The sequence below is a fragment of the Brachypodium distachyon genome, chromosome 1, assembly GCF_000005505.3.
Source record: "Brachypodium distachyon strain Bd21 chromosome 1, Brachypodium_distachyon_v3.0, whole genome shotgun sequence".
In the NCBI taxonomy this organism is placed as follows: domain Eukaryota; kingdom Viridiplantae; phylum Streptophyta; class Magnoliopsida; order Poales; family Poaceae; genus Brachypodium; species Brachypodium distachyon.
In genome coordinates this window covers 11,056,673-11,072,546 of record NC_016131.3, presented here as the reverse complement: position 1 = coordinate 11,072,546, position 15,874 = coordinate 11,056,673, and the positions used below count along the sequence as shown (strand labels likewise).

At 46.4% G+C, this 15,874-nt stretch overlaps 4 protein-coding genes and 1 long non-coding RNA gene across 6 annotated transcripts; 3 read left to right on the top strand and 2 right to left on the bottom strand.

Moving 5' to 3' along the window:
- The first annotated feature begins 179 nt into the window (after positions 1-179).
- Positions 180-1,331, top strand: LOC100841606 (dormancy-associated protein 1). Its single transcript, XM_003562123.4, has 3 exons — positions 180-411; positions 666-873; positions 1,039-1,331. Exons 1-3 carry the CDS (start codon positions 306-308, stop codon positions 1,079-1,081), a joined length of 357 nt encoding a protein of 118 aa, XP_003562171.1. The 5' UTR covers positions 180-305; the 3' UTR covers positions 1,082-1,331.
- A 1,866-nt stretch (positions 1,332-3,197) lies between these two features.
- Positions 3,198-3,843, top strand: LOC112272431. The gene is made up of 3 exons (XR_002966195.1): positions 3,198-3,400; positions 3,537-3,602; positions 3,692-3,843. It is a non-coding gene; the product is annotated as an uncharacterized LOC112272431 (long non-coding RNA).
- Positions 3,844-5,346: 1,503 nt separating this feature from the next.
- On the bottom strand, positions 5,347-7,214 carry LOC100839173 (pentatricopeptide repeat-containing protein At2g42920, chloroplastic). The gene has a single exon (XM_003562117.4). The coding sequence runs from the start codon at positions 7,118-7,120 to the stop codon at positions 5,531-5,533; it is 1,590 nt and encodes a 529-aa protein (XP_003562165.1). The 5' UTR covers positions 7,121-7,214; the 3' UTR covers positions 5,347-5,530.
- Positions 7,215-11,015: 3,801 nt separating this feature from the next.
- Positions 11,016-12,584, top strand: LOC100830983 (sugar transport protein MST6). The gene has a single exon (XM_003559607.1). It carries the CDS (start codon positions 11,016-11,018, stop codon positions 12,582-12,584), a length of 1,569 nt encoding a protein of 522 aa, XP_003559655.1.
- Positions 12,585-13,019: 435 nt separating this feature from the next.
- On the bottom strand, positions 13,020-15,874 carry LOC100830673 (guanine nucleotide-binding protein subunit gamma 1). 2 transcript variants are annotated; one of them, XM_014896538.2, is made up of 4 exons: positions 15,562-15,874; positions 13,774-13,826; positions 13,604-13,648; positions 13,020-13,560 (listed from the first exon to the last, which is right to left on the bottom strand). In XM_014896538.2, exons 1-4 carry the CDS (start codon positions 15,679-15,681, stop codon positions 13,410-13,412), a joined length of 369 nt encoding a protein of 122 aa, XP_014752024.1. In that variant the 5' UTR covers positions 15,682-15,874; the 3' UTR covers positions 13,020-13,409. The 2 variants fall into 2 exon arrangements, with proteins under 2 accessions (XP_014752024.1, XP_003559654.1); XM_003559606.4 differs by having other exon boundaries at positions 13,020-13,531; positions 15,562-15,868.

Genomic DNA, 15,874 nt, shown 5'->3' with positions numbered 1-15,874 from the left:
GGCGTGGGTTTCCGCTTACCGTGCGGTGGGAGCAAGCTTATCCGCACCGGCACTGACATTGCTAGTCCTTCGGTTTGCCAGAAGTAGCACAATGGTTTGAGACTTTGAGACTCCTGTGACACTGAGCGGTGACACGACTAAACGGTAACGCCACCCACGGCCCTGCATGATTTAAGGGAGACCCCCGGCTAACTTACTCAGACGGTGATCTGGATATATATTTGCTCCAGATATTTTTCTTGGTAGCAGGTAGAGCAAGAGCCAAGAATTCCGATATCGATCAGATCTACTTGTGCTAGCTCAAGATGTTGGACAAGCTTTGGGACGACGTGGTGGCCGGCCCTCAACCGGAGACGGGCCTCGACAAGCTCCGCAGGGCCGCCGCCACTAAACCTCTTGCCATCAACAAAGGTAGCGCTCCTTTATACATGTGTACGATACGATGCGCTGCACTAGAATACTAGATGATCTTTCCATCTGCCGGCGACTGAAGAAACTAACCTAATATAACCGAAATGACCATGACAAGATTAAAGAAGAGCATAAGAATTATGCGGCTGTGTTCCCCACTAATTAAATAACAACTGTTTAGGAGTACTAGCTAGTACGTACTAGCAGTTTCCAAACAAATGATGTCGATTTGCACGGAATGTTTTGTTTTTCAGATCTTGGCGGATTAGCAGCTGCAGGCGAGGCGAGCAAGTCGGTCCCGACGACCCCGACGACGCCGGTGACGCCGTCTTCGTCGACGCCGCCGCGCGGCAGCAACGTCTGGAGGAGCGTGTTCCACCCGGGGAGCAACCTGGCCACCAAGAGCATCGGCGCCAACCTCTTCGACCGCCCGCAGCCCAACTCCCCCACCGTTTACGACTGGTACGCGGCTACAGTAATAAAATTAGTACTCCGCTTCAATTCATCTACGGAATACATGATGCTAGTAGTACTCCTGAATGCAAGCTTAGAAAGTTATCTTGTCACGTGGCATGTCAGTTTTAATACTGATGTACGGTATACTCAAAATAATGAATACTGAAACAGGCTCTACAGCGACGAGACCAGGACCAGGAGCAACCACCGCTAGATCGATCCCAGCCGTCAGACCGTAGAAGAATAGTTGGTGATGAACAACTTCTGCGACGCCATGTTTGTTGGTCTTTATGGTTATCTATCTACAGGGATGGAGGCGACCGAGAGTAATCCGCGAGTATGCGTGTATTTGTGTCGTGAGCGACTCATCTGTAAATTCTACCGTTCCAGTGCGCGTGTGTGAGCTTACCAAATGTTTAATTATCTGTGTGTTAAGACAATAACAGCCTCCCATTGTTGTCATTTGTTTCCTTTGCATTGGTAATAAGTACTTAAATCACGACGATTGTAACGACCCAAAAGAAGAAGAAAATGCCGAGAACAAAGAACTAAAAGAAGGCAGCAGCTACCGTACAAATGAGCTAATCGTATCAATGTAAGACAAGTCCATGTTCAAGTAACTTGAATCATTACTTGATAACTGCTGTTAACAACAACAAAATTATAACTGCGGTGTTATCTTCAGACTTAATTTAACGTGTAGGGTCTGGTGATCGTGACGTGTGGCCGCGTTTGGGAATTGTGATGTTCTCAAGGTTGCACCGAACGATAGATAGGGAAGTGGAGTAGAGTGTTAGTGCACTCGATAAGTCTTTAGGGGCTGTTTGCCTGTTTGGTTAGCTCCTGGAAGACTTGCGCCTGGCCTGGAGCTTCCTGAGGTGCGCCCGAAGGTTGCTCGGTTCCGACGATGAGGATGATAGCCTGACCTGACGGCCGAGTAAGATTGCTTAATTAATTCACTGAACAACTCGATTGTACTCAGCTGTCAGCACGCAGTGGCCAATTAATGCACCAACGACCAAGAGTCATGTCAGCTGGTACAATAGCAAGTATTACTGTATATACTAGTACTTAGATACGGAGTATAACGCTGTACTAATTTATTAATGTCTGACTCACTTTACAATCACAAAATTTCTAGGTATCTATAATCCTATAAAATTAATCTTCACTAAAAGTTATTTAATATTTGCAAGACATGCAAAATGTACACACATAACATGTAAAGTGTTCACATGATCAAGTTGGTTCCACTAATCCATATCATGTCCATGCAAAGTGTTGACATACAATTATGATTGTTGAAGAAATAAGATAGAATCAGCTTAAACAAAATACTTGTCTTGCATCTCCCCCATCTGTAAAATATATATATATATATATATATATATATATATATATATATATATATATATATATAATATGAGAATTAGATCAATACAACATTGAATGTCGTGAAATATCAATTATGATTTCTAATCCCATCTGTATGCATTGTACCAGCTAGAGCTTCTAGGCCAACATCGTTAGATCATTGGTCCAATTCCACAGCGCCGCCCCAGGATCGATCTTCCTGGGGCGTGGGATTGATCGGTCCATCATTGATAGATTAAGATCTTTTTTCTAGTTTAGATCAATTCCAATTTTCAGAGTTTCCAATTCGATTGATTTCTCTTCTTAGCCAGATAGACCCAACGATCTTCCATTGAACATTCTGAATCTGGCAGGCGCCACATCAATGATTATAATATACTTTGGTTCTGATATTTCAACATGGATATCTATGTATGCTAATCCTTGGGAAGCATGATTAACATATAGTTGTCTTTTGAATTAGGTTATGCTCATTGCTTAACCACTTGTGCCCTGGCAACCACTGTGTTGCATCACGCTCTTGCAGTCTTACATGTTGATTTAGGTTTTTCTTGGTCGCTAACAATGTGGAGTTCTATGTCGACACAAGCGAATCCGGAACAACCTTAACCGTGCTTCTAAATCAGTTATACTATTTCTGATTGTTTTATCAAATTATCTATCTAGCTTCCCATTGCTTTCCTTCGAAATGACAACATCATCAGCCGATTCAATTGAAAAGATAAAAACAACTTTAACCTATTATGGACTCAACACCAGCCTTCTAAATTCTATCAACATGAAGCTACCTCATAGTGTTTTATATCTTACAATTCTACTATCTGATTTCCCTCAACTCAATATAATTTCGATTACTTCCAAAGAGGAGCTACGTTGAAGCCAGCCCCCCCCCCCCCCCTCCCAACGCAGAACATTAATCAATATTCATGTCTGACACAACGTGTTCTTCTGTATGTCAAAACATAATGGCATATTTGAGAGGGAAGATACAAACGAAGTGGAATAAAAAAAATAAGCAGATAAAGTTATAGTATGGAAGATTTTAAATAATGACATGGTGGAAGATGTTTAAATCAAATATGTTAATGATTTGATTGTCTCCTACAGGTTGTTATCCTAGGGAGCGAGAGAAAGAGGCCGCGCTGATTTCTACGTTTGGGTACGTGGCAGCTGAGTCAGCTTGTGTCATGCTCATGCTCACCTCTTTGATGTTCATGATAGAGGTAAAAGTATACCTCTGGAGTTGCTTCTCTTTAGCTGATAAGGTGGGCTTGGTTGTTTTGTGTACATGGTAGCTGGGTCAACTTGTGTCATCTTCCACATCCAGATTACCATTCCGGCGATCTACGAGGATCGACGAGGTTACCATATGCTCTACACTTGTTAATGTATTGTTCTGTGTAAGGAATCAAATTTTAATAGTGTTGATCCAGCTTGCTTTTTTCTGCAGCTCACTGCCCACAAGGAAGTCGGGTAGCTCTCTAAGAAATTAGATAGCCTATTTTGTGGGCGCATGGACGAAAATGTTATTTGCATACGCTCTATTTGTTTTCTAATTATAGCTTATTATTACTTCATAATAGCTAAGAAATATTTAAGCTGGGGGGCGGCGCCCCCCGCCCCTCGCATACACGTAACTTCGCACATGCCTACCAGACATTTATTCATTTGCATATGTGTTTACACGGTTAATTTTCCGTGTTTCCAAAATGCAATGTGCGGGACCAAACAAATAGTCATGAGGCAAATAGTAACATGGCATGGTATTAAACGCGCCAGCTTGCTACTATGTAGCACACACATATGCACTAAACAACATGTCACGATATTATTAAACAAGCAAAGAGCATTCCCTATGTTAGCACATACAAGAACAAACGAATACTAATGTGCAGCACTAAAGCAAGCTGACCATGTGACTGGATATGCCCATGAGGCCTTAACCGTATTCATTCGACATGGGGCGACTGAAGACTCGGAAATGAGATCCTCCAGACGGGAGGACCCTGCAATGGGCTGTAGTGGCGCACAAGACAAGCACAAGATATTTAAGGAGCAAACCAGTCCTTTGTCCCACGGAATCTTCTCCCTTGTAACTACGCAAACAACTGTAACCGTCAAATTGATTGGAGTATATAAAGGCGAGTGAGAGGAGAAACCCGAGGAGGATAGAGCCTTCTACCCAAAGTCTTCTCCCACCTAGAGAGATAGGTAAGAACAGATATCAACCACACTCCTCTCTGAACTGGGATCTGAACAACTCAGAATATATCAAGTAGCCACAAATATGAATAGGGTGTTACTTCACCTTGAGGGCCCGAATCTATATAAATCAATGTCTTAGGAGCTACCATCGGTGATCTGACAATGTATAACATCGATAGTGGCACGCCAGGTAGGGGGTGCGGATAACTTCCGTCGTAGTTCTACCGAAGGGGGTACCCACCCTAAGGGGAAAACATGACGAGCGGAAGGCCCAACCAGGTAGGATCATGAAGAAGAACTAAGCCGTCAGGACCAGGGATACTCGTGGCCTGCGCAAGAGAAGACTGGGCCAACTTAGGCATAAGCCGACTCAACTAGAACACGAGCCCAAAAGGAGCACAATACTTGTTTTACAAGAATCGTGTAACTCTAGATTAACATGAGAGTTGGCATTTGTGCAAATCTCCAACAAGTACTCAACACATGTAGTCAAGTCTCCGCTAATTATTCAGACACCATAATTCTTCATGACCCTGAAAGTTATAAAACTTCTGTCTCTGCAATTCAAACTTGATAAAATGAATTCTAGCTCATTAATTCGTGTTGCCAACTAACAATACAATTTAATATGGTTCGATTGATGCCAAGGCCGAAGGGTCATACCTTTCTTTTTGAAAAAACACACACGCACGCAAATATTAAACCAAATTTTGAACTAGCAAAGTCCTATTAAACTAGAAGTAAGGGATAAATGGGATCCCGCTTGCATCCCTAGCCACTCCTAAAACCGTATAGTTAAGGATTGGAGACGCCGTCTCAGTGCATGCATCCTTTCGAAATTGCCACTTTGGCCACGCCATGACAGTCAAGAAAACAAAACTGAAACCATAACGAGAAAACTTGAAAGGAACCAATGATCATTGAACTGAATCTCGAAATAACAAATATGTACTCCCTCTGATCCTAAATTCTTGACTCAAATTTGTCTAAATATGGATGTATCTATTTTTAAAAAGCGTCTAGATATATGTAATATTTCGACAACAATTTAGTATCGGAGGGAGTACATTTTAGCATGGCGATACTAGCTGACAAACTCGTGTACAACACCATTGACCTCGATCATGCTACACCCGGGCACTTTGGCCACGCCTTCCACCCTCATTCTCTCCCTCACACTCACGCCCGCGCCGACCTCGCCGTCTCGTGCCAGCACGCTCGCCGCGAGGACGTATGCACCGCTGTCCTGAGGGTCGCATTCCATAGCTCCACTTGCCGCGCGCGCCCCTGCTTCGGCATCGCCGTGCAAGCGGCATCCGGACAGCAGCGCGCCCCAAATGGCCGTGTCTGGTCTCATTGGCATTGTCCGGATGACGTCCTCGGCCTCTCCCAACCTTCCGGCCCGGGCCAGCGCGTCAACGAGGCAACCATAGTGCTCGATCCCCGGCGTAACAGCATATTCCCTCTCCATTGCCGAGAACAGAGCCTTCGCCTCATCGGCCATGCCAGAGTGGCCATAAGCCATCAAGATCGTGATGAAGGTGACGTTGTCGGGGCTTAGACCGTAAGTTTCCAGCTCGGAGAACAAGGCGAGCGCTTCTTGGCATTGGCCGTGTACTGCCAGTCCAAGCATCATGGCGTTCCAAGAAGACAGCTTGGCCAAACCCTGTGATCTGGAGGCGTCGAACACGTGGCGAGCCTTGTGTATGGAGCCACACTTGCAGTACATGTCCACAAGTGCGGTGACCACGAGCGCGTTCATGGCCACGCCGTGCTTGTCGATGTAGGCGTGCACCCAGGCGCCCTGCTCCAGCGCGCCGAGGGCGGCGCAGCAGCCGAGGACGCTGACGAGCACGTTGGCGTTCGGCTCCACGCCGCTGGCCTGCATCGCAGAGAAGAGCTCCACAGCATCCTGGCACCTCGCGGCGCGGGAGTAGGCGCTGACCATGGCGCTCCACGTCGCGACGGTCCGGGCCGGCATGGCGTCGAACACCTCTCGCGCCTCGTCGACGCGCCCGGCCCTCGTGAGCGCCACTATCGCGCTGTTGCACGCCACGACGTCGAACGCCTGGCCGCACTGCCCGTAGAGCAGCAGCGCCTCGTCCGCGCGGCCCCAGGACGCGTACATGGCGATCATGGAGTTGCGCACGTACGCGTCCCCGGCCAGGCCGAGCTTTAGCACCATGCCGTGGAGCGCCGCGCCGGCGCCGTCGTCGTCCGCGCGGACGCCGAGGCGCGCATACGACGCGAACAGAGACGGGAACGTGCGCCGCTCGGGCGGCGTGGGCGACCGGAGCATGTCGAGGAAGAGCGCCACGGCCGCGTCCGGGCCGGGCCCGTCGGACAGCGCCCGTATGGCGGTGTTCCACATGAAGGCGTTGGGCCTCGGGTGGTGCCTGACGAGGCGCGCGGCGTAGGCGACGTCGCGGCCTTTGCCGGCTAAGAAGGCGACGACGCGGCTGGCGGCGATGGGGTCTTTGGCGAGGCCGGACTTGACGAGCGCGCCGTGGAGCTGGCGGAGGCGGGCCATGGTGGCGCATTGCGTGTGGAGGAGTGTGAGGGCCGGGTGGGACGCGAGGAAGGCGGAGATGGATGGGGAGGAGGGGAGCAGAGGGGGCGTGGTACCGGAGGAAGAAGGGGGACAACCGCGCACGGGCAGGGGAGCCATTGCCATCCTCTCTTCTCGTGAGTTGCTTGGGTTGGGTTTGGCTTTCTTCCGAGATAATCCAGTACTCTTATTTGGCTGGGATAATTCTGGTTCGAAAATATTCTGGTTTGGGCTTACGCAAGTCTGCCCAGGCTTACATATTTCAAATGGTAGTGGACTAGTGGCGCTGTCAGTCTGGATTATCGAAAAAAATGACAAAAGAAACTAGAGTAAAATATGCATGTTTGGAAGGATAATAATACTCCCTCCAATTTTAAATTCTCATGGTGGTTTAAAATCACGACAAGAATTTATGAGCGAGTACATGTCATTCCAGTAATTAAATAGTGCGACTGTCTAAATTTCATTTTTGATTAAAACTACTCCATATACAAGATTGAAAGGAAGCGTTGCATTGAGGATTGGAGGTGTTGCTTCTTGGTGTCTTTGTTCTGGATTAAAAATTCAGTAAAAAAAAAGAGTAAATTGAAGGGTTGCACCTGTCTAATTATCTACTACGTTCGACTATAATTATCCGTTCGACTAATAATAAGTGTTGCTCATTTAGTACAACTTAGAGAGAATCAGACGTAGTATGAAACATACTAGGCATGGAAGCCCTGGTCCATTGCCCCGCCAAACGAGGTCACCACGCATCGTCAAACAACATCCAGATCTAGGGGCCAAACCGGACGATGCAGATTCTCTGACTTAAGGCACCTGCCTTTCTAAGGTTGACAAGAGGGTCAGCTTGCTACGGGGCCCACATGTTAGTTCCAGAAAGGCAAGTGTCTTAAGTCATAGAATCCGTGCCGCAAACCGGAGCCGAAACAACATTGAGAATGCATCAACAAGCGAAAACAAAGGGGAGGCGAGGCCGTGCCGCCACCGGAGGCAATTACATCAATCATGTTTCTTTGAGGGGTGTAGTTTATACGGAGAAAGTGTACAGGAGCAAAACTCGTTATTGTTATAGAAATACAAGATCATATCCTCTTTCTTTTAACTGGATCATAACCTGTTTTGACGACAATGCCATTCTAGATAGTGATTTGTACGCATTTTAGAAAGGAACGTGGAAACTATAAGCATACGGTAGAAATGCATGTGTACAGAATTACATGAATTTTGTAGAGGTGGTTGTTTGATTCATAGATTTTGAAAAGGCACATGGATTGCAAGCAAAAATAAAAGTAAAATTGTTGTACTATGCCACAAATATCATTGTATCAGTTCTTTGTGCAAAGACATTTTAAAAGAGATCTAGTCTACAAATTTGTGTTTCCTTTTAAAAATAAGTTGAAAGAAAATTTTCTAGTGTATCTTTCTTTTTCTTTATTTTTTGAATTAAATAGATGAATAATGTCACTGAAGAGATATTTTTTATTTAATTTTTTTCGTTCGTCTTTGCCCATGAATCCAAGAAGCCCCGAGTTTCTCGGGTCATCGTCTCACCGTAAAAACAAAATCAACACATTATCTTCGAGGTGTCAAAGGACAAAGGGGACGAGCGGCGTTGTCACATCTGCACTCATGCAAGAGCGACATCGGCATGTCAGGTGTGTTGTTCTCACACCAGCACCACCTAATCAACCAAGGAGGCTTAATACTGGGGTTAATATATTTGAGAGTGGTGAAAAAGTTTATCGACCGAATCGGACTAGATGAGGAAAATTACATTTTACACCGGCGGATTGGGGTCTTCTTACACACCACTGCTTGCGGAGCCGGCGGCGAAGGAGAAAACCGGGGATCTACCCGTGAACATAGGTGTGATGGCAAAGGTGAAACCCTTGATGACTTTTCTAGGGGGGGAAAGGGAAGAGAGAGTCCAGGACTTTGCACATTGGCTTACTTAAACTGAAGGTTAGCGATGCTATGGCTAATTAGAATCGGAATTTATATCGCGCGTACGTTCGCGCTATTGTCCGGTGGCGCAACGCGCGCTAGCATGCTGCCTGCTGCCGCTGCGCTGTGTCCTGAACGCATGCATGTATTTTTTTTCTTTTGCTAATCAGGAATTGATCATATGCATTCACTCATGTTTGTTTTAGCAGCATGCATGCTCTTTGCATGTCGTTGTTTTGAACACTCAAAATGTTTTGTACGTTTAACCGTTTGTCCGATTCACAGTCCGTTTTCACTGTTGACTTCGTATCAGCGAGAGCTTTAAAATTAGATCTCTCTCCGAAAATTTATTTTGATCTTTTTGTTACCATACGGTAATGCACAAGTTACCACACTTGTTTCAGAAAAGTTACCATGTGCTAATGTATTACTAACACTGTGTTATTTAATATATTATTAGGTGGCAACTTTGCATCTTATCGGATGGTAATTTTGATGCACAAATCGTCACCCTATTTTATATGATGTTATGACGTGGCAATTTATTATTAATAGGGTGGCAACTTCATATATTATTGGGTGGTTTCTTTACATATTATCGGATGGTACCTTTGGTAAACAAATCGCCATCTTATTTTATATAAAGTTGCCACACGGTAATATGTTACTAATATGGTGGCAAGTTCATATATTATCAGGTGGTGACTTTACATATTATCGTATGATAACTTTGATATATAAGTCACCACTGGGTAATATGTTACTAATAGGGTGGTAAATTCATATATTATCGGTGGTGACTTTACACATTATCGGACGGTACCTTTGATACACAAGTTGCCACACGGTAATATGTTACCAATAGGATGACAAGTTCATATATTATCAACTGGTGACTTTACATATTATCGGACGGTACCTTTGATTCACAAATCACCACGGTATTTTGTATAAAATTGTCACGTGGTAATTTGTTAATAATAAGGTGACAACTTCATGTATTATTAGACGGCAACAGGTGGTGACTTTACACATTATCGGATGGTAATTTTGATACATAAGTCGCCACAGAGTAATATGTTTCTAATAGGATGGCAAATTCATATATTATCAGGCGGTGACTTTACACATTATCGAACGGTACATTTGATACACAAGTTGACATACGGTAATATATTACCAATAGGATGGCAAGTTCATATATTATCAAGTGTTGACTTTACATATTATCGGACGGTACCTTTGATTCACAAGTCGCCACAGTATTTTGTATAAAGTTGTCACATGGTAATTTGTTAATAATAGGATCGCAACTTTATGTATGATTAGACGGCAACTTTTAATACAAAAAAAAAGTTTTTTGAATGTACCAACATGGGATCTAATTTCGAAGATCTCGTCGAGACAAAATTAACCGTGAAGACAGATCGTAAATCGAGTTCATGGTTTAAGAGTTAAAACATTTTAAATCTTACGATATTTTGCGTATTTATCTTGCATGCTACTTTTATCATCCTTGCGCATGCACACCATACGCACACTGTTTCGATTGCTATTGCCAGTTCCTATATGTGCCGTACTGCGTGCATGCACCCATGCTGCTGCATGTTCTTTTTGCCAGGCGTATGCGCCCGACCAGTAACGCTCGACCGTCGCGCCGTATTGGTGTCCAATTAGAATTATTCGATAGATAGCGTACAAATCCTTATGCGATCAATATATAATCTCTTTTCTGCGCAAGAAAAGAAGAAAAGAAGCACTTCTCGCTGGGAGTGTATGCAAATGCAATTAGCTACCCGAAGTGGAGCGTGTTCTCGACCTGTTTTCTGTCTTCTTCCGAGGAACTCACCCTCAGGATCTCCGAGTTCCAAACCAATTCGAATGTATACGTACACGTACGTAAATCTCCGATGCGAAATACGAATCCGAGCAAGAGACAGGAGTGGGACGTCTCGCTGGATCGCTATATAGCTCGACTCCACGCAACGCCTTGCCACCTCGACAGAAGACATACTCGCAGCATTGCAGAGTTTGCGACTTGACCACACGTACGCGTACGAGTTGATCGAACGCGATGGCGGGCGGTGGCGCTGTTGCGCCGGAGGCGGCGAGCAAGCAAGAGTACCCCGGGCGGCTGACGCTGTTCGTGCTGATGGCGTGCCTCGTGGCGGCCACCGGCGGGCTCATCTTCGGGTACGACATCGGCATCTCCGGCGGGGTGACGTCCATGGACCCCTTCCTCAGCAGGTTCTTCCCGTCGGTGTACCGGAAGCAGCAGCAGGCGGATGATGGCAGCAACAGCAGCAACCAGTACTGCAAGTTCGACAGCCAGGTCCTGACCATGTTCACCTCTTCGCTCTACCTGGCGGCGCTGGTGGCCTCCGTGTGCGCCGCGTCCGTCACCCGCGTGGCCGGCCGCAAGTGGTCAATGTTCGTGGGCGGGGTGACCTTCCTGGCCGGGTGCGCGCTCAACGGCGCGGCGCAGAACGTGGCGATGCTCATCCTGGGCCGCGTGCTGCTGGGCTTCGGCGTGGGCTTCGCCAACCAGAGCGTGCCGGTGTACCTGTCGGAGATGGCGCCCGCGCGGATGCGCGGCATGCTCAACAACGGCTTCCAGCTGATGATCACCCTCGGCATCCTCGCAGCCAACCTCATCAACTACGGCACCGACAAGATCGCCGGCGGTTGGGGGTGGAGGCTCAGCCTCGCGCTCGCGGCCGTCCCCGCGGCCATCATCACGGTCGGCTCCTTGTTCCTCCCGGATACGCCCAACTCGCTCCTCGAGCGCGGCAAGGCCGACGACGCCAGGGAGATGCTCCGGCGCGTGCGTGGCACCGACGACGTGGCGGAAGAGTACGGCGACCTGTCGGTGGCGAGCGAGGCGTCCAGGGCCGTGAAGAGCCCCTGGCGCGACATCCTGCGGAGGCAGTACAGGCCGCAGCTGGCCATGGCGGTGGCCATCCCGCTGCTGCAGCAGCTGACGGGCATCAACGTGATCATGTTCTACGCGCCGGTGCTGTTCAAGACGCTCGGGTTCGGCGGCAGCGCGTCGCTCATGTCGGCGGTGATCACCGGCGTCGTGAACCTGGCGGCGACGCTCGTCTCGGTGTTCACGGTGGACAGGGCGGGGCGGCGCGTGCTGTTCCTGCAGGGCGGGGCGCAGATATTTGCGAGCCTGGTGGCGGTGGGGGCGCTGATCGGTGCCAAGCTCGGGTGGAGCGGCGTGGCGGAGATCCAGCCGGGGTATGCGGCGGTGGTGGTGGCGGTGATGTGCGTCTACGTGGCGGGGTTCGCGTGGTCGTGGGGGCCGTTGGGGTGGTTGGTGCCCAGCGAGGTGATGCCGCTCGAGGTGCGGCCGGCGGGGCAGAGCATCACCGTCGCCGTGAACATGTTCATGACGTTCGCCGTTGCGCAGGCGTTCCTGCCCATGCTCTGCCGCCTCAACTTCGTCCTCTTCTTCTTCTTCGCCGCTTGGGTCGCCGCCATGACGCTCTTCGTCGCGCTGTTCGTGCCGGAGACCAAGGGGGTGCCAATCGAGGACATGGCCAACGTGTGGAAGGCACACTGGTACTGGAGCCGCTTCGTCACCGACGAGGATGCTCAGCATGCAGACATCGAGATGGGCAGCAGTGTCAAGAACTAAGGAGTAGCTTAGATTCTTAGCAGCATTTACTGGTGTTTTGTTTACACCTTAGACAGGTAGCATTGCCTTTTGAGGGGCGGCCCTGGATTAATTAATTTTTTTGTAATTCTCAGTTTCGTTCTTTTTTTGTAAAGTTTTTTCATGTACAGCTATAAAAAAAGTTTAGTCATGTACAAAGAATAATAACGACTTTGCTAACTCTCATTTCGATCTTTTTTTGTATTCTCTGACACTAAGAATTGCACACTACTAAGATTAAAATCGCACTCTTTCAAGGTGTGCAACTTCAGTGACATATTAATACAATTTTTAGTTTCGAGGTAACATATAGAGTGACCTGGGGACGAGGATGTTTTTTTTTCTTTGAAATATGGGGACGAGGATGTTGATCCAACGACTTAGAAATGCAACTGAAATAAAAGAAAAATCAAGCAATTGATGAATAGACAATCCCTTAACAATAAAAGTAAGTTGTCAATTTCTGACATTGGTTTTCATATCCAAGAACACTGATGTAAAGTGAATAGGCTCAATCTAAATCTCTCGGACAAGACATCAATTCTTGAGCTAAGATCTCATACTTTACCGACAAAAGAAATACTATATGCTCAGGAACTTAATACAAAGAAGTCAACGAAGAACAAAGCTGTAGTCAATCCTCAATGTTGCTTCTTATCCCACAGTTGCCTTTTCATGCCACTCTTCAGCAGATTTTGTTAACAAACTCAACAAACTCGAGCAAGGAAAAGAGTCAGATCCTCGACTTAGGTGAAGGGACTTCATGCTGGCGTGATGAAAAACAATCTACAAAGCAACAATTGCCTCTTAATTTTTGGTGTAATTCTGAATTTCTTGGCAATGATCACAGACACCAGCATTTGCATCTACGCAGATCTTCTGGACCTTCAAACCACCTATCCCAAGACTGGTAAGCCACTCCGGTAGTTCTGCGGTAACAGAAAAGGAATTCCTGAGACTACAAGTGGATAAATTAAGAGGATGTTTCAGTGGTTACTTACACAGGAAGTAGAGGGTCTGCTTTTCCTTCAATTGTTACAAGAAACCTAACAAAAAGTTAACAATGCAGTCAATCCCCATTCAGCAACAATAAGTCACAACACAGGTGCTTTTTAAGCAGTAACATCAGATCGAAATAATGGAACTGATTGAGTTTTCTTCTGACACATACTCTTGCAATGCTGCTGATATTATATCCGTTTTCTCTAGCTCTTGAAGTTCCTCCTGCATGCAGTCCAACTGAGAACATTAGAAGTTCGGCAGAGAATGGAAGACGGAATTCTACATTTGAAAAAATTTGTGCCAGATCTAGAGATAATGATGTCCATAACAGAAACCGAAGATATCTAGTCCGGTAATAGCACCACTATCGTGACATTCATTACTATTATATTACTATACAAATTGATGCTTTAATGTAATAAATTTTCAACTGATGCCTCAGGCATTCTGAATGGTCTAAGTTTAGGTGAAACCTAGTCTAGCCATGCAAGTAGATTTCTTTGTTTGCATCCCAGAGATGTGCAACTAATGGATAACTGGAATGAACTGTTCAAAATAGATATGTCACAAGTGTATAACTAATTCTCAAGGTCTCATGTATAACTAACTGTCAAGGTCCGAGTAGTGTAAAACAAAGTTAGTAGTATATATGTTTCCAATAAAAAGTACATTTTTGAAGGCACTAAAGGCAAATCAACTGAAATTAATTTGGTGCTATGGATCATCTAATAACTGCCAAAGAACGTCATCAGTGGAACAACTAATATGTTTTATTTGTCAAACACAATCTAAGTGTGTGTTACATCCAAGTTTATATCTAAAATTTTCAAATGGCACTAATTAAACAGTTAGCCAGTTATATGAGTTGCACACGTGCGCATCTATCAATCATCATACCAACTTGTCAACTAAACTTAGAACATCCAGAATGTCACGTGAAGTCATCACTCATCAACCATGAAAATGCCTTATTACAGTAATCACCTCACTTCCCGCTGAGTGAGTTCTACTTGTTACAACAAATTATATTCCCTCCGTCCAATACTAAATGACTCAAATTTGTCCAAATATGGATGTATCTGTACCCAAAAAACTTCTAGATACATGTAAAATTTCGTCACTTAATATGGACCAGAGTGAGTACAAACTAATTCGCAAAATTACTCCTTTTCGGAAATCGCGTTGATCCAACACCGATTTCTCCCTCCAATGACTTTGAAAGATTGGAATTGGATCACACATGGCACAGATTATAAAACATGGTTTCCCACACTTTCCCATGCGAACAGGTCCCCCAGCACCAGTGCAGTACCATGTGCATCTCAGTAGTTAATTCATCAGTAGTACACTGTGATCAATCATTTGATGCAGAAGAATTCTGGTTTTGTTTTTTCAGCATAGGAAGTGGATAAACACAGAGACTAGAAATAGTCTGGCAGGGCTGTGCATACTTGTCCTTCTGCAGAGAAAAGGTCCACAAAATAGTGCTACAGAAATGAATCTTTGTCGCAAGAAATCGTGAAGCAGGTGTGGCAGGACCAGGGAGCAAAGCAAAGCACAACGAATATGCACATGCGCTTGACCACATTTCCCCACCCACCCCACCGGCGGCCCACCCATACCCTCGGCTTCTGCTCCAGGACGGGAGGGAGGGATGAGAACACAAGAAGCTGGGAAGTCAACCATGACAAAGTTTTCTTCGTATTTGTAGATGACAAGAGACGGGAATCAAAGAAATTACTACCGCAAACTGGTGTAATTAAATGCTTAGAACATTATTTCGAACTAGGAATCGGAAATGTTGCCCGCCTCTGCCTTTCAGGCAGGAGAATTGCCGTATGATTCTCAATTTCGACCTAAAGATTAAAGAAACCTCTCCTTTTGCTTTCCATTCGGGAGACAGAAAAAGTTTCAGAGAGAACATAACTAAAGAATCAATGCTGACATAAAGACGGACCTTGAGGAAGCGCGCTTCTTGCTCCAGCTTCTTGAGCTCAGCCTGGATCCGGTGCCGGCCCCGCGTGTCCCCCGCTTCCCTTCCAGCTCCTCCTCCGCCGCCGCCGCCTGGAACCTGCATCCCGTCCGATGAGCGGCGTCGGCAGCGAGAGGTTCTTCCGCGCTCTTCGACGACGGCGGAGAGCTGAGCGGGTGGGTGCGATCCTGTATTCCTGTGGGGGCTGGCGGACAGGACACACGCAGGCAGGCACGAACTGGCAGATGCGTCCGTGGTTTAGTGGGCTGGGTTTACAAAAGATGCGGGCGGGCGGAAA